General features: G+C 38.5%; 1 protein-coding gene across 3 annotated transcripts in view; it reads right to left on the bottom strand.

The window, feature by feature from the left end:
* Window positions 1-26,154, bottom strand: part of YTHDC2 (YTH N6-methyladenosine RNA binding protein C2) — a 70,828-nt gene extending 44,674 nt beyond the window's left edge. Inside the window, exons 1-10 of one of the 3 annotated variants that reach the window (XM_040444256.1) lie at window positions 25,817-26,154; window positions 24,534-24,624; window positions 16,775-16,971; window positions 15,254-15,453; window positions 11,500-11,666; window positions 10,879-10,981; window positions 9,796-9,952; window positions 5,708-5,815; window positions 3,725-3,873; window positions 1,600-1,735 (exon numbers count right to left, since the gene is read on the bottom strand). In XM_040444256.1, coding sequence (XP_040300190.1) covers window positions 1,600-1,735; window positions 3,725-3,873; window positions 5,708-5,815; window positions 9,796-9,952; window positions 10,879-10,981; window positions 11,500-11,666; window positions 15,254-15,453; window positions 16,775-16,971; window positions 24,534-24,624; window positions 25,817-25,997 — 1,489 coding nt within the window. In that variant the 5' untranslated portion in view covers window positions 25,998-26,154. Of the gene's footprint in view, window positions 1-1,599; window positions 1,736-3,724; window positions 3,874-5,707; window positions 5,816-9,795; window positions 9,953-10,878; window positions 10,982-11,499; window positions 11,667-15,253; window positions 15,454-16,774; window positions 16,972-24,533; window positions 24,625-25,816 lie in introns of those variants that run through there. The other 2 variants (XM_040444255.1, XM_040444257.1) reach the window with 2 other exon arrangements.
* Window positions 26,155-26,493: the final 339 nt, after the last annotated feature.

Below are 26,493 nucleotides of genomic sequence, written 5' to 3'. Positions count from 1 at the left end.
AGTACATTATGGAATTATAACCATTTGAACAACTACACCTAAATATTGACCTAAAGCCTCTTCTAGCATACATAGCACATGGTCATTGACCCAGGCCTTCTGAGCTAATAAACTGAGAAGGTTTATTAATACACTAGGTAACAATTAGAACTGGGTGGCGGGGGCGGGGGGGAGGGGGGTTGTTAACCAAAACCAATGGGCCAAATCTAATTATGAGATTTAAAAACTCAAAAAAACTAAAAATAAAAAAAATCAAAACAACATGTAAATGATAGGGGGCATTCATTTAACAAAATCCCATGTTAAAAAAAAAAAAGAACTAGAAGTTTTAAAGGTGATATGAATCACTAAGACAATGTGGTTGGCAACGAGCTATACTAACCATAGGCTGAATTGATGTAAGTAAAGAGTAAAGATTTTTAGGCTGATTGACCTACTGTACCTGAAGCTAGTCACTAAGAGACAATAAGTATTTAAAGCTATGACTAGATGAGAACCACAAAAGGAGTCCGTGTAAACTGAAGCAAGGCCTAAGGACTGAGGCCTGGGCCATTGCATATTTAGAGGTCAGGAAAAGGGAAGATTCTGCGAAGGAAACCAAGAAGTTCCAGCTGGAATAGGATAGGCTGATTGAAGGAAATGTTTCAAGAAAGGAGTAATCAATAATAATAATAATAACACTGAGAAGTTTAGTTGAGGGGATAAACCACTTGACATCTAAATCATTTCCAGTACTGACTCTCTGGCCTTTCATTCTGTCTTTTGCCTAGAAGGCTTCAGAGTTCTGAAACTCACCTCTGGTTACCAGTAGTCACTATAATCAACTAACAAAATCAGGCTAGGTCATTATGAAAACGTATCACATGACATAAAGCATGTGCATGTGAATGAGTACTTGAGCTTATATAACTAACGGTATGTTAAAATTCTCCACTTACTAAATACAAAATCTAGAGCAAAGTTATCAATCTTTTTTTTCCTTCCTTTTTTGAAATCATAAATTTCAAAAAACCAAAGATATTCCCTTGGGAGGGAAGGAACATGTATTTATGGGTACAATATATATACAGAAATATGGGTACAATATATATACAGAAAAATACCTCTGCACATAACTGCACATATATTCACAGACCCCCACATAGCTATTCTGAAGACTACTAGATTAAGAATCCCTGATTTAGGGGCGCTTGGGTGGCTCAGTCGGTTAAGCGTCCAACTTCAGCTCAGGTCATGATCTCACAATTCATGAGTTCAAGTACCATGTCAGGCCCTACCCTGACAGCTCAGAGCCTGGAGCTTGCTTCAGATTCAGTGTCTCCCTCTCTCTCTGCCACTCCCACTCCCCCGCCCCACTCATGCTCTCTCTCTCTCAAAAATTAACATTAAAAAAAAAAAAAAAAGAATCCCTGATTTAACACAATATTTATTCTACTATGCTAATAAGATCTTGATTTGTCCATTTGAAATAAGTACTCCAAAAGAACAAATTATTGGTTGTGAACAACAAATGTAGTACATACATTCTGAATTAAACTACATTTCCACCATAAATAACTGTAAGAGTAAAAAAAAATATTTTTAAGAAGTTATACATACCACTAACATTTTCAGTTAAAATAAGGTGAAAGACCTGAGCGAAGGCATCGACATCTTTATGTAGCCATATGTCAGAAAGACAAGCATCCATTTCCTTTATTAACCATGGTTCAAGGCAATTCACATCTTTTTCTGTCTTTAAAAAACAAAACAAAAGCAGAGGTTATAAATTACCTGACAGCTTAACCTTTGCTTGCAAAGAATATGAGATGACACAATGGCCACAAGAACTACTAACCACATATAATATAATAGCACAGGCTTTGACATAAAAGTTTCTCATCTGAACACACACACTCCACTTACAATATCGTATCTTGTTCTTACATTTATCTTTCATCTGAGAATGAGTTTGTAACCAAAGGAGCATGATTCAGTCAAAATATTACCTAAGTGTGTTTCTAGCAAAATGTTGCTAAATATACTTGTACACCAGTGGTTCTCTCTCCCAGCTGCACATCAGAGGGGCCAACACTGGTGTATTTCAACACTGATGCCAAGTTCATGAGAACCTCTGCTGGTGGAGGCAAGATTCCATAAGGGCTTTAAAATAAGTTCCTGAGGGGCGCCTGGGTGTCGCAGTCGGTTAAGCGTCCGACTTCAGCCAGGACACGATCTCGCGGTCCGTGGGTTCGAGCCCCGCGTCGGGCTCTGGGCTGATGGCTCAGAGCCTGGAGCCTGTTTCCGATTCTGTGTCTCCCTCTCTCTCTGCCCCTCCCCCGTTCATGCTCTGTCTCACTCTGTCCCAAAAATAAATAAAAAATGTTGAAAAAAATTTAAAAAAATAAAATAAAATAAAATAAGTTCCTGAGGTGATGCTCATGTGCAACCAGGCTTAAGAAACACTGATTTTTTTTTTAACCTTTTATTTATTTTTGAGGGACAGAGAGAGACAGAGCACAAGTGGGGGAGGGGCAGAGAGAGAGAGGGAGACACAGAATCGGAAGCAGGCTCCAGGCTCCAAGCCGTCAGCCCAGAGCCCGACGCGGGGCTCGAACTCACGAACGGCGAGATTGTGACCTGAGCCGAAGTCGGACGCTTACCGACTGAGCCACCCAGGCGCCCCAAGAAACACTGATTTCATGGTCAAAAGGCTATTCACTGAACCAAATGCACCTGCATATGTACCTTCTCATGCTCAAAACAGTTAAATTCTTTTTCCAAAAAGTGCATAGGCCCAGCAATATTTTCCATCACACTAATCACCAGTACCTTTTAAAGAATTCTAAACCAGAATTAAAGACCAGAAGGGACCTAGGAAATCAGCTAGTTCCAGTTTTCAACCTGGATTCAAACAGTTTCAATGGAACCCAAGGTAGCAGAAGCCCCATGTAGGGATGGGAGTGGACAGTAAAGACGAGCAGGCAAGGCTTCTACAAAATATTTCATTTGTAAAACATTCTGTGGCAAAATAGAAAAAAGAAAAGCAGAAGAAAAGAATAAACTGAGGTCTACAGCAGGTAACTGATTTTATAAAGTCACACAGCTGGTTGGTTGTAGAAACAACACCAGTATTGACTATGGGCTCTAATTTCAAAAGTTTTTTCTCAATTTTCTCTTAACTGAACTTATCTTACATTGTTCAGCTCACAGGTTCTTAAACTTTTGAGATGATAGGGGCACCTGGGTAGCTCAGTGGGTTAAGCATCCAACTTTGCCTCAGGTCATGATCTTGCGGTTCATGGGTTCAAGCCCTGCACTGGGTTCTGTGCTGACAGCTCAGAGCTTGGAGCCTACTCTGGATTCTGTGTCTCCCTCTCTGTTTCTCCCCCACTCATGTTCTGCCTCTTTCAAAATTAATAAACATAAAAAAAATTTTAATAAAAAAACTTTTGAGATGATAAAATATCAGGCAATGATAACATATATCCATAATATCTTTATTGTCTTCAAAAAAATCAGAGAAAATATTGAAATAATTTAAATTCATATAAAACAATAAAAAATGTTGCATTATTTGCCAAAAAAAGTATGTTAGAAAGTTTTTCTGAAAAATGTGTTTAGCCTAAGATAAACTAAGAGAATTACACTGTAATAATTCAGTAACATATTATAATCTCGTAAGATGTTCTTTAAACTACACAATTTTCACTCAAAATATCAGTGTAAATCAACAAGGTCTTACCAACTGGCTGAAGACAGCATCCCCACCATCATCCAACAAATCATACTCTTCAGTCACATTCGGAACAGTTCTCTGCCTCTGAGATTCAGGCTTGAATGTATTCTCTTGAGCCGAATACCATTCTGTAAGAGTAGTTTGTTGCTTCTCTTCTAAATTAGTAACAACAACAACAAAAAAGTACACAAATGCTTCACGTTGGGGAATATATTGTGCTTTTAAAAATTAAGTGAATCTGAAAATACTTCAAAGTTGGCTTTATTTTTTCAAAATACATTAATGAGAAACATCCAGTAATGTTTATGCTTAAATACATCAACTATTCCACGTTATTGGTAAGAAGTTTATTTCTAAGTCAGTCCAAATTTCAAGAAAACTATTTGAGCCATACTATAATTGTTGCTTAAAACAATGACTAATATTCAAACAGCACTTTGTAGAAAAACCATTCATTGAACTTCTACCACCATGTCAGTTGTTTGAGGTACAAGTGATCTACAATTTTCACCTTCAAAAGCTTAGAGATCTACTAGTTTTATGATCTACATATGAAATAGGAATTGCTAATTCCTACTGCTTTTATTCAAGTGGAGAATCCAAAGAACTTAAGATTCTTGTCCAAGGTCACACAGACTAAACAAAGGAAGCAAAGCTTGAAGCCAAATCTCATATCGCGAATAATGAAGTTAAAAGTAAGCAAGAAGAGGGGCGCCTGGGTGGCGCAGTCGGTTGAGCGTCCGACTTCAGCCAGGTCACGATCTCGCGGTCCGGGAGTTAGAGCCCCGCATCGGGCTCTGGGCTGATGGCTCAGAGCCTGGAGCCTGTTTCCGATTCTGTGTCTCCCTCTCTCTCTGCCCCTCCCCCGTTCATGCTCTGTCTCTCTCTGTCCCAAAAAATAAATAAATGTTGAAAAAAAAAATTAAAAAAAAAAAAAAAAAAAAGTAAGCAAGAAGAAGGGCGCCTGGGTGGCTCAGTAGGTTAAGCGTCGGACTTCGGCTCAGGTCATGATCTCACTTAGTGAGTTCAAGCCCCACGTCAGGCTCTGTGCTAACAGAGTGGAGCCTGGAGCTCACTTCAGATTCTGTGTCTCCCTCTCTCTCTCTCTGCCCCTCCCCTGCTCATGCTCTCTCTCTCTCTCTCTCTCTCAAAAATAAACATTAAAAAAAAATCGGAAAAAAAAAAAAGCAACCAAGAAGAATCTCACCCTAACTCCAAAGCTGAGATATACTGTAAGTCGTGATTAAGAGATGTATTAATGGGCAAATAACACTAAGTTGTAAGCACAGATGCAATTCATAACGAAATCAAGATTTGAAAACCTGGCATTTGGGGGCGCCTGGGTGGCACAGTCAGTTAAGCGTCCGACTTCAGCCAGGTCAAGATCTCGCGGTCCGTGAGTTCAAGCCCCGCGTCAGGCTCTGGGCTGATGGCTCAGAGCCTGGAGCCTGTTTCTGATTCTGTGTCTCCCTCTCTCTCTGCCCCTCCCCCGTTCATGCTCTGTCTCTCTCTGTCCCAAAAATAAATAAACATTGAAAAAAAAAATTAAAAAAAAAAAGAAAACCTGGCATTTGTATCACAGATGAACCTGTAACTACTCACATGCCACTCCCTTCAACGCCTCCTGCCTACTCCCCATCCGGGTCCTGTGCAATGTGCTGTGGCGGGTCGCATTCTTACCGTATGCGGCATGTCAAACACTCGGCAGCACATAGTCTTCGGCCTCCTTAAAACAGTGGCTGCATCTCTGGATACAGACACACTCACCCTCCTCCACCCCAGCATCCACTTTCAATTCCTCTCTATAGATGATAATTTATGGACATAAACCACCACGTAGCAGGTACACTTGGGACCAAACTCTAATGTGATTTTATACAATTACGTGCAAGGGAAAAATACTTTCAAGTGTCCTTGTACCTCCACAGGATAAGACCAAAAACTTAGTATTAGTACTTTTGTTTTAAGTTTGTTTGATAAAAAGCTTACCTCGTTGTTTTTCCTTTTTGTATTTTAACATTTCTTTGTTTGTGTATCCAGTAGTTCTTAAGATGTCTTCCAGAAACATTTCTTTTACTTCAAAAGGTCTTCCCTGTACTAAATAATAGGAATACTTTAAAGACTCAGTTTGCATCACAGGGACGATGCACATAAAAACATGAGAATCCTGAGTTAATGAACTGGAGTATAAAAATCCAAAAGCAATTCCAAAGGTCAAGTGATCCCCATGATATTGTCATGTCATTATATTTAAATATAATTCTGATTTTCATTTTACAGAACTGCTCATTTGCTTGTCTTTTCTAGGGTTTACTATCTACTTATCCTGTGTCTGTCATCATGGCAGACCCTAGGAATACAAATCATAAGCAGAAACACAGCTGCCTCCTACTCTCTTGAAGCTTACACACTAGAAAGGGAGACAGGCATTAATCCAATAATCCAGAATATAAATGTGAAAACAGAGTTGTAATAAATCCTCTCAGAGAAAAGCACAGGATACCATCACATAATAGGGGATTTGAATGAGTCAAGAAAATCATCCTCTCAGAGAAGATGAGGACCAAGAGAAGGGATAAATGAAATACTAACCTGTATGCAGAAGAAATATACAATGAAGAAAACAAAAGCACATGCAAAGATGCTATGATGGGAAAGAGTATGATGTATTCAAGAAACTAATTGGCCAAGCAAACTGGAACATAGTGGGAGATGGGGAGTAAAGAGGGGTTGTAGTTTGAGATGAGGCAGGAGAAACAGGTGAGCCTTATTAAGGATTTAGGTCTTCATCCTGAGGTAATGGTTATCCAAAGTTTAAGCTCAGCAGAGTGCTCAACATCCTCAGAATTCCAGGTCAGAAAAGACCACTCTGGCTGCAGTAGATAACACAGATTTAAAAGAGAGCAGAGGAGAAGCACCTGGATGGCTCAGTTGGTTAAGCACTGGACTTTGGCTCAGGTCATGATCTCATGGTTCATGGGTTCAAGCCCCACATCAGGCTCTGTGCTGGCAGCTCAGAGCCCAGAGCCTGCTTTGGATTCTGTGTCTCCCTCTCTCTCTGTCCCTCCCCTGCTTGTGTTCTCTCTCTCTCTTTCTCTCTCTCTCTCTCTCTCTCTCAAAAATAAGCAAACATTAAGGGGCACCTGGGTGGCTCAGTCAGTTGAGCGTCTGACTTTGGCTCAGGTCATGATCTCACAGCTCATGAATTCGAGCCCCACGTCAGGCTCTGCTGACAGCTCGGAGCCTGGAGCCTGCTTCAGATTCTGTGTCTCCCTCTCTCTCTGCCCCTAACCCACTCACATTCTGTCTCTGCCCCTCTCAAAAATAAATAAACATTAAAAATAAATAAACATTAAAAATTTTTAAAAATAAAATAAATAAAAGAGAGCAGAGGAATGGGGGTGCCTGGTTGGCTCAGTTGGTTAGGCATCCAACTCTTGATTTCGGCTCAGGTCAGTTATGACATCAAGTCCCGCATCTACGCTGACAGCATGGAGTGTGCTTGGTATTCTCTCTCTTCTCTCTCTGCATTTCCCCCACTCTTTCTTGTGTGCATACGTGCACTCTCTAGATAGATACATAGATAGATAGATAGATAGATAGATAGATAGATAGATAGATAGATAAGAGAGCAGAGGGGATGGAAGAGACCAGGTTATCATCTGATAATTCAAGTAAAAGAGAACAATATTTGAATAAAACTGGTGATGATAAAAAAACGGACAAGAGACAGACTCCAGAGATAGGAAGCAAAATACACAAAACTCAGCATTGAATTGGATGAAGGTGGGGCGCCTGGGTGGCACAGTCGGTTAAGCGTCCGACTTCAGCCAGGTCACGATCTCGCGGTCCGTGAGTTCGAGCCCCGCGTCGGGCTCTGGGCTGATGGCTCGGAGCCTGGAGCCTGTTTCCGATTCTGTGTCTCCCTCTCTCTCTGCCCCTCCCCCGTCCATGCTCTGTCTCTCTCTGTCCCAAAAATAAATAAACGTTGAAAAAAAAAAAAAAGACATGTGAATTGGATATGAAGGAATGATATGAAGAGTCAACCATGTTTCTTAGATGTCTGGTGCACAAAACCGGATAGATGATGAGGTCAATCTCAAAGGTAACAAGCAAAGCTAAAAGCAACAGACTGGCTGGTGGGAGCTGGGGTCTGGTTTTAGACACGTCAAATGTGAGGTGACAAAACGAGCTTTCAACTAGCAGATGTATAAGTTTTGTAAAAAAGACTGGTTTGTGATGTAGGTGATTAGGTTGATGGTATGATTAACTAAAATGGACAACACAGATTTTTTTTTTAATTTTTTTTTAACGTTTATTTATTTTTGAGACAGGGAGAGACAGCATGAACGGGGGAGGGTCAGAGAGAGAGGAAGACACAGAATCTGAAACAGGCTCCAGGCTCTGAGCTGTCAGCACAGAGCCTGACGCAGGGCTCGAACTCACGGACCACGAGATCATGACCTGAGCCGAAGTCGGATGCTTAACCGACTGAGCCACCCAAGCACCCCAACACAGATTTTTGTAGAAGAGATTAAATATTCAGGTTGGGACATATTAGAAATGAGCTGCTTATAAGACATCAAAGCCCAAAGCTCTGGAGAACAGTTTAAATTAGAAACAAAGATTCAGGGAGCCCCTGGCTGGCTCAGTTGGTAGAGCATGGGACTCTTGATCTCAGGGGGTCATGAGTTCAAGCCCCACTCTGGGCATAAAGCTTACTTAAAGAAAATGTTCAAAATAAACAAAAAATAAACAGAAACAAAGATTCAGGGTCCATGATTATAAAAACAAAGTAGAAACCACAGGCATGAATGAGAGCTTCCAGGGAAACTACCTGTGCATCTCCAGTACCTAGTAGATTACAGCACAGACCAGGAAAGAAGAGGAAAACAAAGGAAGGAAGAAGGAAGGGAAGATGAATGAGGAAGAAGGAAAAAAAAAAGGATCAAGGGAATAATCCCAAAGAATACCAATATATAAGCACCATGCAAAAGAGAAGCCCACCAAGGAGACCATGAGGGTACAAGTGCTAATGCAGAATTAGGAGACAGTGTTGTCAAATAAATTCTGGGATGTGAGCATTTCACATACAAAAAAGAGGGGCCAACCATGAGAAATATGGAAAATTTAAGTAAGATTTTTGTGGAAAATTTAAATAGTAGGCTTGGCAATTATATCAGTATCAAAACAATACTGGTAACAATACATGAATGAACAGCCCCATACACTACAGAAATATAAATCATTTCAGCTCTTTGAAAAAGTAAAATGGCAAAATCCGTCAAAATTAAAAACAGATACACTCTTTTACTCAACAATTGTACTTTCAGGAATCTATCCCTAGAAATAAGAGCACCAGTATATAAGGATATACATACAGGATGTTTATTATAACACTGTTTATGGAGGGGGGATGAGCAGAGTCTAGAACCAATCTGAGTGTTCAAAAATAAATGGTTAAATAAATCATGGTACATTCGTATTATGAAATATTAAAATAGCTGCTTAGGGGCTCCTGGGTGGTTTAGTCGGTTAAGCGTCTGACTCTTGGTTTCAGCTCAAGTCATGACCTCACGGTTTGTAAGTTCGAGCCCCGCATCGTGCTCTGTGCTGACAGCATGGAGCCTGCTGGGGATCCTCTGTCTCCCTCAACCCCTACACCTCCCCTGCTCACTCGCTCTCTCAAAATAAATAAACATTTTTTTAAATAAAAAAATCATATTAAAAAAAAGTACACAGGAAGTAAACACAGGAGTGTAGACTGCTCTTTTCAAGGAGTCTAGCAATAAAGGGGAAGCTGTAGGACAGAATTTAAGGAGGATACAGGACCACAATAAAGCACATTTCCTTTTAAGAATGAAAAACTGCCTCACAACACAATATCAACGAGTATAGGTGGAAAAGGAGAGGATGGAAATATATACAGATGAATGATTAGGAGGCAGGTCTCAGAGAAAACAGAAATGGATGCACTCTACTTCAGAACATTCCCCAATTCCTATTACAATAAATATAATCATCCCAAAAGTATACTTTCATTAAAATCCTAGAAGAAATCTGACAATTTAACTTACTATAGATCACTGGGCAACTTCCAAAATATCTTATAAAAAGATTTACATCCAAGGCGGCACTAGAAAGAATAAGTTTCAAAGTTGGGTGCTTTTGCAACAGATCTCTTAACTTTGTAAGTAAAAAATCACTAAATCGATCCCTTTCATGTACTTCGTCCTGCAGTAAACAAAAAATAAAACCATGGAATAGTTAAAACATTATGGATGACTAAGCCTTTAAAATTATGGGGCTGCTGGGTTTTATAGTAATTCAAATTAAATGTGAACAAGGCCAATTGGTACTCGTGAAAGTGTTGTATTATGGACAATTCAGAAATAATCAGACATTAACAACCAACTGAAACAAAGCACTGCCTCTTAACATAATATAAAAGACATACAAACTACAACAAATTCGGAATTAGTGGAGTCTAATTTAATATACTTTTGATAAATATAGAATCTACTTAAACATGCTTCAATTAGCATCAGGGTACAGGTGCGCCCTTTGGTTTGAATGAACAAAACTAATAAGTTTTCTAAAGCTGCTTATTGCAAGCTTCTAAAACTTAATCTAATTGTTTTCTGACACAAACTGGATAAAAGCTTACAACTTTTTAATAAGGTGTAAATTATTAAAAAAATTATTAAATTTTTAATAAGGTGTTCATCTACTTCATCAACAGCTACTTAATTTAGCAGCTTAACTATGAAGTTAAATGACTATAAAGCGAAGACTGGGAAATACATATTAGCCAAAGGTGGAATCAGATGACTAAGCAGAGAGAGAAAAAAAAGAAAATTTTCACCCCATTCTGAGGAACGCTAAGTAGTTGTATCATTTTCACATATAAAAAGCACTTTTTTAAAATCTATCTATACATTTAATTTGCCCTCATAAAACCTAATGGTAAGAATTCTTTACTTAATACAAGTAAAATTTATTTCTAATAATTACAGGCAATAAAAAGTAACTTCATTATAATACCTGTTCAAAAAAAAACTGGCTTTCACCCCTATTCTATTCTAAAAATATAATTAATTACATATTCAAATTTTTAAGCAATCTGAGTTGTATACGGCAAAACTCAGCAATATTCTTACCACAATAACATGTGTCACAGTCGACAATGTACTATCTCCCGCCATCAATGTACGAAGCAATACCCCATTAGTGCAAAATGTCAGAAGTGTCTTTGGAGAAACCCTTTTTAAAAAATAAATAAATAAATAAAGCATACAATTACAACTCTTAAATGTAATTAAAACATGATTACATTAAATGCTAATCTCATATGTAAGTTTTATAAATGTTAAAGTTACTAATATAGCATAGCAGTTTGTATGCTTTATTAGCCAAGTTACTGAAATATGTATTTTATACCTGACGAACTCACAAAATTTTAATTACTAACAGGCTTTTATTAATTATTTTAAGAAACCATTAAATAGATTTTTTTTTTTAAAAAAACCTTAAGGAGGCAAAATAACTTGTATTCGATCATAAATCCCCCTATGAAATGGGATTTGTATCCATGGCCCGAACTCTTTCTTCAACTATGTATTCAAAACCTTATGAAGTTCAGACATAACCTCAACATCCTATCAAAGACTTACTTGGAGCAAAATGATCACCTAACTTTTTGACTAACATAGTCCCTATTTAATGAAATATAAACATTAATCTTTTCTAAGAATGCTAGGCTACAGGAGAACCATGGTTACCTGCTTTCTAATCGGATCTGATATCCAATCGTTTGACCAATCCTTTCTCTTCTCTCTGCAGCAACTCTTTCAGCCACAGCAATAGCTGCTAACCTTCTTGGCTGGGTACAAAATATACGGCAGGGGATACCATTTTTAAAGCAATCATCTAAAAGGAACTGAGGAATCTGAAATGAAAGTTTTAAAGTACTATAAAATGACATGACTATATACCCAGAAAGTCCAAGTCAATCACAACTGAAAAACAACTAGAATTAGGAAAGTTTGGTAACGTGTCCAAATAATCATAAAATCAACAACTTTTCTGTAACTTCTAACAATCAGCTAGGAAATGTAATTTTCAAAGATCTGATTCACAAGAGAAACTAAAATGAAAATACTAAAAACAAATTCATACAGGGGCACTCAGCTGGTTAAGCATCTGACTCTTGGTTTCAGTTCAGGTCATGATCTCACAGTACCTAGGATCAAGCCCCACCTCAGGCTCTTGTGCTGACAGCAAGGAGCCTGCTTGGGATTCTATCTCTATCTCTGCCTCTCCCCTGCTCACTCTCTCAAATAAATAAATAAACTTTAAAAAAAATTTTTTGTAAAAAAAACCAAATTCACAGAGAAATAAGGCTTGCACAAATACAAATTCCACAAATATAAAATACAACTAAAAAACACTAACTGAATAAAGAAATAGGACACAATCTTGAGTAGAAATAATCAATACTTCAAAAATGTCAATTCTATCCAAATTATTCTATAAAGCCAACGAAACAACAATCAAAATTCCACTGGAATTTTTTTAAATAGTGAAAAGCATAAAGAAAGCAAAAATAGCCTAATACTGGGATGTACATGTCAGAAGGACTTAAAAAGTAAGTCTTTCTTGCCGTACCACTACCAGTATTCTCCAAAAAAGTAACTACTATTGGGGCGCCTGGGTGGTTCAGTCGGTTAAGCATCTGACTTTGGCTCTGGTCATGATCTCACATTTCGTAAGTTCAAGTCCCGCATCAGGCTCTGTACTGACAACTCAGAGCCTGAAGCCTACTTCAGATTCTGTGTCTCCCTCTCTCTCTGCCCCTTCCCCACTCACGTTCTCTCTCTCCCTCCCTCTCTCTCTTTCAAAAATAACTATTTTTAAAAAATAACTATTACTTCTTATGAACTGTTTCAGGGAAAAAATGTTTACACAATTTAGGATATTTGTGTATATTAACAGGCTTTTATTCACACAAAGCGATTACCGTACTTAATGTTTATAAAATTTGCAGATTTCACTTAATACTCAGATCTACCTAATCCATTCTAATAGCTGCATATTCCATCCTAGGGATGTGCTATAATTTAACAAATATCATGTTAAATAATTTCTAGTTGTTTTAAGTTACTGATATTACTGCTTGCTATTATAAAAATTGCTGCAGTGAATATCTTCACAAACTTTTATAAAGATATATATGCAGGGGCACCTAGATGGCTCAGTCGGTTAAGTGTCCGACTTTGGCTAAGGTCATGATCTCATGATTTGTGGCTCAAGCTCCACACTGGGCTCTGTGCTGACAGTTCGGAGCCTGGAGCCTGCTTTGGATTCTGTGTCTGTCTGTCTGTCTGTCTGTCTCTCTCTATCTCTCTGCCCCTCCCCTGCTCATGCTCTCTCTCTCTCTCAAAAATGAATAAATATTAAAAAAAAAAGGTGTGTGTGTGTGTGTGTGTGTGTGTGTACACACACACACACACACACACACAGGTCAAATGAAAGAGCATGTAAATGTTTTAAGGTGGGTTTTGTTTGTTTGTTTGTTTGTTTGTTTGTTTTAGAGAGAACAGGGGAGAGGGGCAGAGGGAGAGAGAGAGAGACCCAAGCTGACTCCATGCTCAGCACAGAGCCCAACACAGGGCTAGATCCCACGACCCCAGGATTATTACCTGAGCTGAAATCAAGAGTCAGATACTAAACCAACTGAGCCACCCAGCCACCCCAAGAGTATGTAAACTTAAATTGGAGAGAAGTAGTATCAAATCGCCCTCCAAGGGGCGCCTGGGTGGCGCAGTCGGTTAAGCGTCCGACTTCAGCCAGGTCACGATCTGACGGTCCGTGAGTTCGAGCCCCGCGTCAGGCTCTGGGCTGATGGCTCAGAGCCTGGAGCCTGTTTCTGATTCTGTGTCTCCCTCTCTCTCTGCCCCTCCCCCGTTCATGCTCTGTCTCTGTCTGTCCCATAAATAAATAAAAAACGTTGAAGAAAAAAAAAAATCAAATCGCCCTCCAAAACAATTTATACTCCTGCCCATAAAGCAGAAGATGCTGCTTTCCCAACACCTATGCAAATACGTATCGTTAATGTTTTAGTTTCTGCCCCTCTGATAGTTGAAAAATATAATCATTGTTTTGATTTCATTTAACTGTAAGTGAGAGAGAGAGAGCATCATTTCATGCATGTTTCAGCCTCTAGGACTTTTTTAAACTTGACTAGTTTATACAGAAGCAGAAATGAACACAAATAGGAAATATTTAAGGAAATAATTTTCTCTTAGGAAATATTTAAGAAGAGAAGATAATAAACTGGAATATTATGCTACATACTGTAAAACGACAAAAAGCAAAAAAGAGGGATCCTGGTGCAAAAATAATTAAAGACAGATAACAAAAATTCCAGAAATAGACCCAAGTACTATAGAAACTTCTTTTGATCAAAAGGGCTACCTTAAGTGAAGGGGGAAAAGATAATTAAATAAAAATTATATCGGAACAACTAGATATTAACATGAAGAAAACAGTAAGATGGATTCCTACCTGACATGATATTATAAATTCCAGATGGATTTTTAAAACTATAAATACAAAAATACTAGAATAAAGTATTTATAGGAAAATGTTTTTTAATCTTGGGATAGGAAATGCTTTTCTCAGCATGGCTCAAAGCCCTAAAAAAAAGATTGACAGATGTGACTAAATAATTAGTAAAGCTAATACACAAGATACCACAAAGCAAAGCTACAGAGCAAACAAAACACTGAGAGAAATCATTTTTAGGATATCTAACAGATAACAGGCATGTAGGCATAATATTTAAAACACCACTAAATACCTTTCTGGTTATAAACACGGTCTTCTCTACCTCATCTGAAAACCCAGACTCAGGAGGCCTCAATCCCTGCCTCCCTATTCCCAGAAGAGCCAAAGCTAACTATGTAGGAGGCTTTTTCAGAGGATAAGACGACTTTGTCTTCCCAGAAGATAAACCCTCTACTTTCCTTTATGAGGCAGATAGCAACCCCAAACCACAGACAGGTTGGGACCTGCGCAGGCCTCAACGTCTACAGTCAACTTTATATTAACGTTTGGTATTATTAATATTGCTGTTAGTTTAACTCCTATGCACAAAACACTGACAGGCACTTTATAGACCTCTCTAAACGTCATGGTGAACGGGAGCAAGTATTAGCTCCATTTTACAAATGAGGGCTCCGGCTCACAGAGGTTAACAAGACTAGCCCAGTCCATATTCCTTTCATGATGCCAAACCACATCCCCGCTTCTATTTAAATGGAGGCCCAAGGTGCTAGTTTAAAAATATTTTAAAACATTTCCTTTCTACCAATTCTCAAAACATACTCCCAGTAACAATTTATTTTTGAAATAAACATTAAAGTACCCAAAAGGGGTTGTTTTTGTTAAAATACATGTAGTATAAATTTGTTATAAAACTGCCATGTGGAAAAAAATATTTTTTCTTCCATAAACAACAAAGAAGAAACCAACCTGTGTAGTCTTTCCAGACCCAGTTTCTCCTACGATCAAAACTACTTTATTTTCTTTAATTATTTTAACAATTTCTTCTTGTTTCTCAAACACTGGCAGAGACTGCCTGAAAGAATCAAATTCAGATTCTCCTCTTTTCACTGGAATCTGAGGTATGCCATTGTTGAGTCGCCCACTCGTTTTGCTCATTTCCCGGTTTTCTTTGAAAATGAATAAGAAACAAAAACATTTATGATCAACATTTTTTAAAAAGCGGTAAACACAAAGATAAGTAATTTCTCTATTCAGTCTGTATAAAGTTAGCAAGCAATAGCTTAGTGTTGCACTCTATGCTTAATATTCTTTAAAAAATAAGTTATAAATTTCAATAGTAATTAGAAAGCAAATTGCTAAAAGTGTTTTTCGTGCATAACATTTACAAACAAACAAAAATCAATCACTCCATACCCATTAAAAATAAAACGTGATTCTGATATCCTAAAACAGTTTTCAGGCTTGCTTCTATCAATAATTAGACACAAAAAATTAAAATTTTGTAAGTAGGTAACAATGTGCATTATTTATAAAGTCTGTTATGTACAATATGAAAACACGTTATGAAAAGAAAAATATTCTCTGTGTTTAAAGCTAACTATGTAAGATTATGTGAACAGATAGAATGATATGTGTAAACATAAAGTCCTAATGCTTAACAAATTTCCTAATTGAGAATTTTTGCAAACAGCTACATTTTATTAATAAGACAAGAATAAAAAAGCATAATGTTTTATACTCTTCACATAATTCAAAACATTTTTGTGTGCATGTATTTAAAACTTAATTCCCTCGCTATCTAAGACCATGTGTTTGCTACACTCTGCAAACCTACTCCAACAGACGATGGAAATTATGAAATCTGTTGCTTTAGGTTATTAATGGTTTTCTCACTAGGAAGTTATTTTTCCAAATAATAAAATTACAGCTTCATTCTATAACCTAAATGTATCACGTATCTAGCTTTCAGCAAGTTAGTGTAATGAAGACTCTGTCCTCTTACCAGAAGCTAAAGCCCCAGTTCAAAATCGCACTCATTAGCGTGCCTCGGCAACATTAATACAGCAAAGTCCAGACCTTGAAGCCAAATCCCAGCTCTGCCGTTTATGGGCTGGTTGAGTAGCCTTGAACAAATTATTTAACTGCTCTGCACCCCAGTCTACTCACCCTTGAAATAGAGGAAATTCTTACCTTGGGAGGGTTGCTATGAGGCCCTCTATAAAGAGTTTAGTATCCTGCCTAGCACACAATAAGTGCTCCAAAAATGATAGCTATTACTGTGACACTTAAAGATTTGTCTAACTTCATGACATGCCTTAACACTGCATTTCATTCCCAAATTTTCACAGTTCTTTATCATTTCTAACAGACTATTCAAACTGAGAAATCTTACTGCATCTTAGTGTTTTTTTTAATTAATTTAAAATGGAAAAAGAACAGTCATCAATTAATAGGATAAACAAGGAAGCTTCCCCAGAAAATACATACCAGCTTCAACTGCAAACACATTTCCTCTTTCTGTTTTAGGCAGAAGTTCAGTACGCTCTTTATTGGTGACAGGAAATCTTTGAATTAGGCTCCTAACAGCATGTTTTGTATTATGAGTCAAATTACAGGTCATCATTGCATGAGCTGTTTCTGATCCATCTTTCTTCTTCACAGTTAGGTATCTATTTGCTCCCTTTCTGAATATTAATAAAAATCATTTATTTACTATATATAGTCAATTGGTTCACATATGATGTATGCCTACTTAGGCAACACGTCTTAAGCAAAACATTGGAAAAAATCAAAATGCTTTGTGAGAAGATGCTGAAAATCCCCAAAAATTCAATAAGGAGGGGTTTGGTGCTGAAGTGGCCAAAAGACCATTTTCAATTAAAGTTTCAAAATGCTACCAATCCAGTTTTTAAACTGCAAAAAATGGCTTACTTACCCACAAATGTTAAAGTCTAGTCTTAGCAGACTTCATGGTGGATGAAACATCACCAGTTAATATATGCTGGAAGCATACAGAGGGAGAAAACCAATCTGTTGAACAACAGAATCTAAAAATGATCATTAAAAAGTTATGGTTCACTGTACAGACTAATATATCCCACTGAACGTTTCCATAGTATGCTGGTAATGTCACATCCCATGAAAACCTGTTAAAAGAACCAAGCTTAGTGGTTGGACCAAAAAAGCATAAATCAACATTACTGATAAGTATTTTTATATGCATACAGGGAGAAAAAAACAAATTTTTCAAAGCTTCTGGCTCTAGCCTTCAGTTGTAATGGTGATTTATAACAGTTCTCAAATGATTTGATGGAGGCATATTTATTTCTTCAACTGATCCAGACTAACAATGTCTTTTTTGACTTTTGTAGCTTCTAGAGTACTAGGTATAATGTTAGACACACAGGAAGTCCTCAAACGTGTTTTGAACGATTTAATAATGCATGTCTATAATCCAGTACAATATAGTACTAGAAAAGAGCGCAAGCTCTAAAAGCATACCAACCTGGGTTTGAATCCTAGCTCTACCACTTAGTAGCTGTTGGGACCATAAGCAAATTATTTAACAGCTCTGAGCCTACGATAATAATAATACCTGCCTCAAATGATTATTCATATGATTAAATAAAATAATTCATGTTAAGGGAAAACATCTGTTAATGTTTGAGTAAGTTGAGCAGAATAAGCATTAAATGAATTAAAGCTGTTATTATAATTTTAGTCTGGGGAAAAAAAATCACTTATTTTTAAAAAGTTACCCAAAATACTTCATAAAAGGTTCTATCATTTGTTAATGTCACTATTATATTACAGAAATGAGCAACAAAGCCACAAATACAATGGTAAGTATATGTACAATTTTTCTAATTTTCATTAGATTTAAAATTTTCAACAAAATCTTCACCGTAAAAATAACATAAAACTGGAGATTAACCTATACAGTTTTGGCTCTCTAAGACTTCTTAAGTGAGACTTTTGATTTACCAAGGTTTTTAACTTCTGGAAACGTTTTATGGAATGCGTTAATGGATTATAAGCTTTCAGTGCTGTCATCTGCTTTTTAAAAAAGTGTTTAGTCATCTTGAAATTATGGGATAAAAATGAAGTAACTAAATTTAACCTGATCTAGGAATTTCAGCTATTTCCATGGTAAATGACAATTGCTGGATTCTAAAAGATGGTCTCTGTAGTAGGTTCTTTTCTATGGACCTTTCTGAAAATTCAGCACAGTCGTTATAGACTTAATCATCCATTCCCCATTTACTTCATAAAAATTTTAACTACAGAGGGCTGGAAGTGTGCTGGAATGATCACTAGAGCAAGACTCGGTAGGCTTGTGTTCAGCTAGTAAAAAATCTTTCAACTAACTAGCTGTGTGATCAAAAACCATTTTATCTCTCTGACACTGTATACAACTTAATTCAAAAATCTCTACTATTTCTGCCAGTTCCAAGATGCTTTAATTTTCTTGGAAGTTGTCTTGGGAAAGCTATGCTATATTTCACCTGTAACTAATTTTATTCCATTCATTCAATCAATCATTAATCATATATTAAGCCCCTATTCTATGCCAGGCGCTATGCAAGAAGCCGGGATTACAGTTAAGTAAAACATACTCTCCTCAATAAGCTCACAACTAAAATCAGTCAGATTCAAACTTTCCTAACAGAGCCTGCCTACTAAGAATACATCATTTATGTACAAAAATAACCCAAACTAAGCATGTGTGAGTACTCAACCATTACCATTTAAAATGTACTGAATTCACTTTGAACATGGGTGAGGGGGCAGAAAGATATTATCAACTTGGTAGTTCTCATGTTTTAGTAAAAGATTCTACTTGTAGCTCTCAGTGCTCATTCCTACCATATTTAGCTCCACGGTGACACTGATAAATGATAAAAAGATGAATGAAATGTTTGGTAAAATATTTGCATCGTTGTTTTGAGGATGAAAACATTCAATCTAGCAGAGATTTGTCCTACTATGTAAACACGCTGAGGTGTAATTTTGCTTTCATCCCAAAGTGGCACTACTCTTTGAACAAAACCATTAAGGGACTCCTTTTCAGGGGCACCTGGGTGGTTCAGTAGGTTGAGCGTCCGACTTCGGCTCAGGTCATGATCTCACCACTTGTAAGTTCAAGCCCCGCATCGGGCTCTGTGCTGACAGCTCAGAGCCTGGAGCCTCTTCAGATTCTGTGTTTTTCTCTTTGCCCCTCCCCTGCTCATACTCTGTCTCTCAAAAAAATAAATAAATAAACATTAAAAAAAATAATAAAAAAAAAAAAGAGACTCCTTTTCAAAGCAAAGTTAACTAGAAACTAGCCGCACAATGTGGAAGAGATGCTAAATACATTAATGCCACAATAATTTTTTCAAATAATGAAATGTAAGCTCCATATGCAATTTTTAATATAAAAGTAAATGTGCTAAAATTATAGGCATGAACATCATAGTATCTAACTTTCAAAGTGTGAAAGTAATCAATACATGCTATAATTAAGTTTTGGCTTCCTTTTAAGGAAAAATAACTCATCAAATTTGATGCAATTTTAATATTAATCAATTTATCAATTTACACAGTATGTTACTCAACACTTAACTCAAATACCACCCTATGCCTTATTATTCTCCACTCTCCAAATCCATAAACAGTTTAAAAAATCAGCTAAGGAGCCAAAATCTGAAATGACTTAAAAAGTTCACAACCACCAAGGACCTAATCTCTCAAAAAATAATACATATTTGTATGATGCTTTGCAAATGTGTAATTTCCTATTTCCTTAGTTTATACTTCCATTATGCAGAAAGATGCAAAGACCTAACTCCAAACCATTTTCTTCCTTATACTGTAATACAGAATTGCAAATTTATTAAAGTCTATTATCATCCTAATTTGTACTTTCTTTTATGACTATGTGGAAATTAATAAACCAACCAGTTAGCTTTGTCCCTAAACAAAGTTGCTCTCATATCATGGACACTATAATTGTGGTACATTTGTTCATTCTGTGACTTTGGACTATAAGCAACTTAAAGATGAGACCTATCTAATAATTCGATTTTAACTGCTCACTGCTCCTAGGACATCACCATGAACTCACTGTAAACATCAAAAACTAAACATTAGCTATATTCAAATCCTGGCTCTGCCACTCATTAGCCATGTGACCTTGGGGAAAATCACTTAACCTCTCCAAACCTGAAATGTCCCATCTATTATACAGGTACCAGACATTATTAATAGAATCTACTGGTTAAGACTATTGTGAGGATTAAATAACCTACTTAGGGGCGCCTGAGTGGCTCAGTTGGTTAAGCGTCCAACATCGGCTCAGGTCGTGATCTCAGTTTGGGAGTTTGAGCCCGTGTAGGGCTCTATGCTAATCGCTCAGAGCCTGGAGCCTACTTCGGATTCTGTGTCTCCTTCTCTCTCTGACCCTCCCCAGCATACACTCTCTGTCTCTTTCTCTCTCTCAAAAGTAAATAAACATTAAAAAAAAATTTTTTTTTTTTTTTAAGTTAAGGGCCATGACCAAAGCTAGAGAACCAGGTAATAACAGACTAGGAGTCAAATCCAGGTTTCCTGCCTTTTCCTCCACAGGCTCTCTCTCAAATACATATTAAGGAACCATGATGCCAGGTACAAAAGAAAAAAAAAAAAAAAGGCAGAAAAACTATCTTATTAAGTTAATGAAGTTATGCTAGGCACTGGGGGAAGAAAGAAAAAAAAAAAAACCTTTACTCAAAAGTGAACAGAAAAACCCATGAAAATATAAGTCACGTACACATTCTCATGCAAATAAAAAGAAAGAACGTGTAAGAAGTTCTTCATACATATGAAAACAAGTAAAGGCATTTGAAAATCACAAGGACCACTAGATAAACACTATACTACCTTTAATCAATGATAAATTGGGGAGGGAAAGCACTAAGAAATATCCTAAGAGGCCTTGCTGAGCACTAGGAATAGGAACTACGGAGTAGATAAGAAGGCAGGGTTGCCTTGTTTCCCTTAGCATCTTTTTTCCTCTCTCTGTCTCTTCAGTGTTTTCTCACCCACCTTTTCTTGTCCTGATAGCTTCTATCTTGCTCTCTACCTTTCCCCAGGTTTCTCCATTCTGATCATCCCTTAAACAGTTATGCTACTGAACAGAAACAGAGGTAGACTATTCCAATGGACTTCTTTACTAAGCGTAATTTCTTTTTCTTTTCTTTTTTTTAAGTAGGCTCCACACCCAGCACAGAGTCCCACACAGGGCTTGAACTCACGACCCTGAGATCAAGACCTGAGCTGAGATCAAGAGTCAGACAGACACTTAACCGACTGAGCCACCCAAGCACCCCTCTAAGAGTAATTTCTAATGGTCTTTTCTAAGTTAACTATTTATAATTCAAAACCAGTTTAGGGGCACCTGGGTGGCTCAGTCAGTTAAGCGGCTGACTGCGGCTCAGGTCATGATCTCGAGGTCCAGGAGTTCAAGCCCCGCGTCGGGCTCTGTGCTGACAGCTCGAAGCCTGGAGCCTGTTTCAGATTCTGTGTCTCCCTCTCTCTGACCCTCCCCTGTTCATGCTCTGTCTCTCTCTGTCTCAAAAATAAATAAACGTTAAAAAAAAAATTAAAAAAAAAAAAACAGTTTAACCATAGAAATGATATAGCTGCTTTACAACAGACATTTGTAAGACAGACCTGAAACCTCTAAAAGCAACTTTTTCTTTTTAATATTTTTTTTAATGTTTGTATATTTTGAGAGAGAGACACAGAGAATGAGCAGGGGAGGGACAGAGAGAGCAGGAGATACAGAATTCCAAGCAGGCTCCAGGCTCTGAGCTGTCAGCACAGAGCCCAATGCGGGGCCAAACCCCCAAACCGTGAGATCATGACCTGAGTGGAAGTCGGATGCAGATGTTCAGCCAACTGACTGAGCCACCCAGGCACCCCTCGTATCTGCAACTCTTCAACCCAAACAACAATGAAAACTGGAAGATCTTTCTAGGTTTGCAATGTGAAAATTAATAAAAGGAAACCTCATTAAAGTGGACTGGGGATGCTAGAAGAGGAGGCTGGTAGGAAAAGCCAAACCACTCATATCAATTACAGGAAAAATTGTCAATTACAGACCCAACAGAAGACTCCTCCAGAGGAAAGTAGATTCAATTACAAGCCCCAACAGGAAAAGATGTACACTGCATCTTCTACAAGAAATCAACCACCCCAGCAACGCAGCCAATTGAGAAACCAACATCACCCTGAATTTCTTGCTTCTCTCCAATGGACTTTTGTTCAAAACAACCCCTCCCAACTTCCTCCTTCTTCTCCATAAAATAATGTTCTTCTCTTCTGTTTGTTGGACTTTCGGATGGTTTTGTACACTAGCCTGCTTGTCCCACATGGCAACTCTCTACTTCCAAAGAAACCCATCTTCTGCTGGTAAAATAACTGCCAGTTTTAAAGTTGACAGCAACAACTTCAGTTGGTATCAAAACCTGATTACATTGACACGAGGCTATTTCCAGTATTTATCTTACTGTGAACAGCCTATATTTTTTGGCAGAAATACTGTGATTAAAGGTGATGCCTGCACCTTACGAGGAGTTGTTACATAACATACTGCAAAAAAATCCTAAAATGTTCCTAAAATCTGAATCTCAAAATCTACTTAGTCCAGGTATTCTTGGATAAAGGATTATGGCCCTGTACTCTTTTCATTTTCAAGTGCTGTATTTAACCTACACAGAGGACTATGCTATGGGCATGACTGAAACCTAACCATTGCTTCGCACACTGGCCTTAGTAATGTTCAAAAGGCACATTCACCCCATTTGCAACTATGTGGATGGTACTAGAGGGTATGATGCTAAGCAAAATTAGCCAGAGAAAGACAAATACCATATGACTTCACTCCTATGAGGCCTTTAAGATAGAAAACAGATGAACAGAAGGGAAGGGAAGGAAAAATATAAACACAGGGAGGGGGACAAAACATAAGAGACTCTTAAACACAGAGAACAAACAGGGTTACTGGGGAGGTTGTGGGAGGGGGGATGGGCTAAATGGGTAAGGGGCATTAAGGAATCTACTCCTGAAATGACTGCTGCACTATATGCTAACTAACTTGGATGTAAATTTAAAAAATAAATTAAATTAAAAATAAATAAATAAAAGCTGAAACAGAGAAACAAAAAACAAACAAACAAAAGGCACATTCACCTAAGCTAAATCCCGTGTCACTCAGTAATGTATCACTGTGGGCATTCAAATACCAGCCATTCCTACACCAAATATTTTCATCTTAAGACATTCCTGTTGTTTATTAATATATTAACCTAACAGTCATTTGTTTTCTCTCTTCTTAACCTAAACCCTGGTAAGCCGAAATTTTATCTTCCTTTCCCCCTCTCGGTGGCTCTTAACCAGACACAATTTTGCTCCCCAGAACATTCTGGCAACGTCTAGAGGCATTTCTGGTTGTTAAAACTGTGGGTGGAGGTGTTCCTGGCACATATCAATACGGTTAGATATACCTCTAAATATCTTACGATACACAAGACAGCCCTCCACAATAAAGAATTATCCAGTCTAAAATGTTCATAGTGCCAATACCAAGAAACTCTGCTATATATCAACCCCACCATCCTTATTCCCAAAATGAAATCATTCCACATAATTTTAGAGTTCTTCAATTTGGATGGTTCAAGTGACTTTTCCCCCCTACAGATGAGGGACCCTGAAAAAAATACATACTGTTTCTGCCTGGTCCATTCTATTTAATCATTTCTAATCATAAGATTCTTAAGTTGGTAGGAAAGAAAACGATTATGTATTCTAAAGTTACCACTACAGTATGGTAACCTTAAAAGAAATAGTTCTGTAAATAATTGTACTTACTATCTTTAGGCCATCCACTCTTTTTAAAAAATGAGACTTAGTTTCTATGAAAAAAGAAAACATCCTCCTCAAGCAAGCAACTTCATCTTTTAAGCTATTTTTCTTACATCTTAAATTTTATTTATTTATTTATTTATTTATTTATTTATTTAATCTCTAAGGGAAAACAAAAGAGGGAAGGATAAGAGGAAAAGGAAAAAGCTGAGTTTGGTACAGACATGAATCAGTTTATCTACATACAGTATAATTAAGAATGTGAATCTAAAACAGTAATAACTACTTCAATGTAATGAGAAACACTTCTCTTTTTTTTTGGCAAATAATTCTTTTTAAATAAGAAAAACTATCAGCTTACCCTTTACTTTTAGAAACCAAACCAAGAGACTGACTCAATCGATGAATAAAGGCTCTTTCAGTACTGGTCAAAGAGGAAGGAAATTCCATTTCTACATGAAAAAAAAGAAAAAAAAAAAAAACAAACAAAACACAAAGTACCATTTGGGAATATACAATTTTCTTTCAAGGTACTTCAATATAGACACATAAATGTAAAATATGAAAAAATCATACAAATAATCAAATTTATAGGTTACGTGAAAAGTAGATATTAATTCAAGAACTACTAAATGTCTGCCAGAATTGCGATATTAATAAAAATTACAGAAACATATGATAGAAGGCTCTAATGTTCACCAAAGATTACTCTTATTTGGGCTGGAATCTTCAATTGGTACGATGACTGATGAACATCTTTTACTCTTTTAACTTAAGTCCTTACTGGCTTCATTAACAAAAGGCTCACTTCCTTCCATGATGAAGTATGCTCAAGCATTATGAATGCTCAACGTCAAACTCCACATGGTCTTTGCTTTCAAAACAGTACAGACTTATCTCAGACTGGATTTGTTGTTAAACACTATTGCTGAGGCTCTGTGTAATGTAAGTTCACTCTGTCCAGGTCATTGCCTGTTCGGGACCGTAAACTCCGGGTTAACGAACGGGTAACCCTATTTAGGCCAGCCAACCGGACTGGGCACTCAGTATGCTGTACGGATGACCGCGGGTCGGCTGCCCGTTCTGCACTGTGTGACCCAGGACAAGCGGCCTTCTAACCGTAAGAGGTGTGAGAAACGTTTCATCTACCAAAGTCTGATTGTTTTTAAGTGTTTAAGGGTGATGCTCTCGGGATGTAAACGATGCACTACGTGTTACCAATGCATTTATTTGCCTGATTTCCTTCTCTTCTACTTCTGTAGCTTAAACGTGCCTCCGCTAAGGCTGCCACAATTTCTTTAAAAAAAAAAAAAAAAAAGTAGGGGCTTACCAATACCTAAAAGCTGTGGCTAAGCCGCCCCAGGCTGCCTACAGGCCTCTCTCTGGGGAAAGAAACGCCCCCTGCAAAGGAGCAACCCGACTCTTTTCACCTGATTAATGCCGGGCAAGTGCCTTCACCCTGCAGACGCGCAGGACGCCGCGCATCCCACAGAGGGCCACCAAGCGTGGCCCCCGGCCGCCGTAGGGGCCGGGACGGGGGACGGCCCGGGTCTGCCCTCCCACCTCTGAGGCAGCCCCTTCACTCGGTGGGCCCGGGCTTGGGGGAGGCGGGGCAACCGGCGGGGTCCCTGTCAGGAACCTCACCTCTCTGGTCCCCGTAGCGGAAGCGCTCCAGAGCGATATTGACTGCGATCTTCACCTCCTCATCTATACGAATGTCCTTCAGCCCCTTGGCCCGGCCTCCGCCCCCAGGACCGCACGGAGCGGGGCCGCCCCCGCCGCGAGGCGCGGGCGGCCGCGGGGAGACGCTGCTCGGCCTGGACATGGCCCTGAAAAGTTCTCCCCTCGGGGGAGCGGCCAGGCCTGCCGGCTGACGGTCAATGACAGGCGCAGAAGGCCACCGCCGGGACTGGACCGCTCCGCAGACTGTCTGCGCTGGGCCGGGGTCACCAGAGACCCCACCCCTACCCCCCCCACCCCGTCACCACAACAGCAGAGGAGGACCGGCGCCGCTGAAGCCCAGGCGAGGCCGGCAGCGCGGGCGTGATGACGTCACCGGGGCCGCAGGCGCCGGTGACCTCAGCGCGTCCGCTTCCCGGCTGCAGCAGGCCAATCTCGGTTTTCTCTGTCTTCCCGCGTGCCCACCCACAGGTCCCCCGCACCAAGGGGTTCTCGTGCAGCCTTTTATTCACTGACTCATTCTTTCCTTAAATCCTTTCTTAATTCATTCCGTGAGCAGGTGTGCGCTCCCACAGTGTTCTGACAGGCACTACGCTAAGCCCAAGGTGTACGTTGGGGCCCGGACAGACGTGGTTCCTGCC

The sequence above is a fragment of the Herpailurus yagouaroundi genome, unplaced genomic scaffold (genome assembly GCF_014898765.1).
Source record: "Herpailurus yagouaroundi ecotype Mexico unplaced genomic scaffold, PumYag 192, whole genome shotgun sequence".
NCBI lineage: Eukaryota > Metazoa > Chordata > Mammalia > Carnivora > Felidae > Herpailurus > Herpailurus yagouaroundi.
Note: the sequence above shows the minus strand (reverse complement) of the source record. Positions and strands in the feature narration are given on the sequence as shown.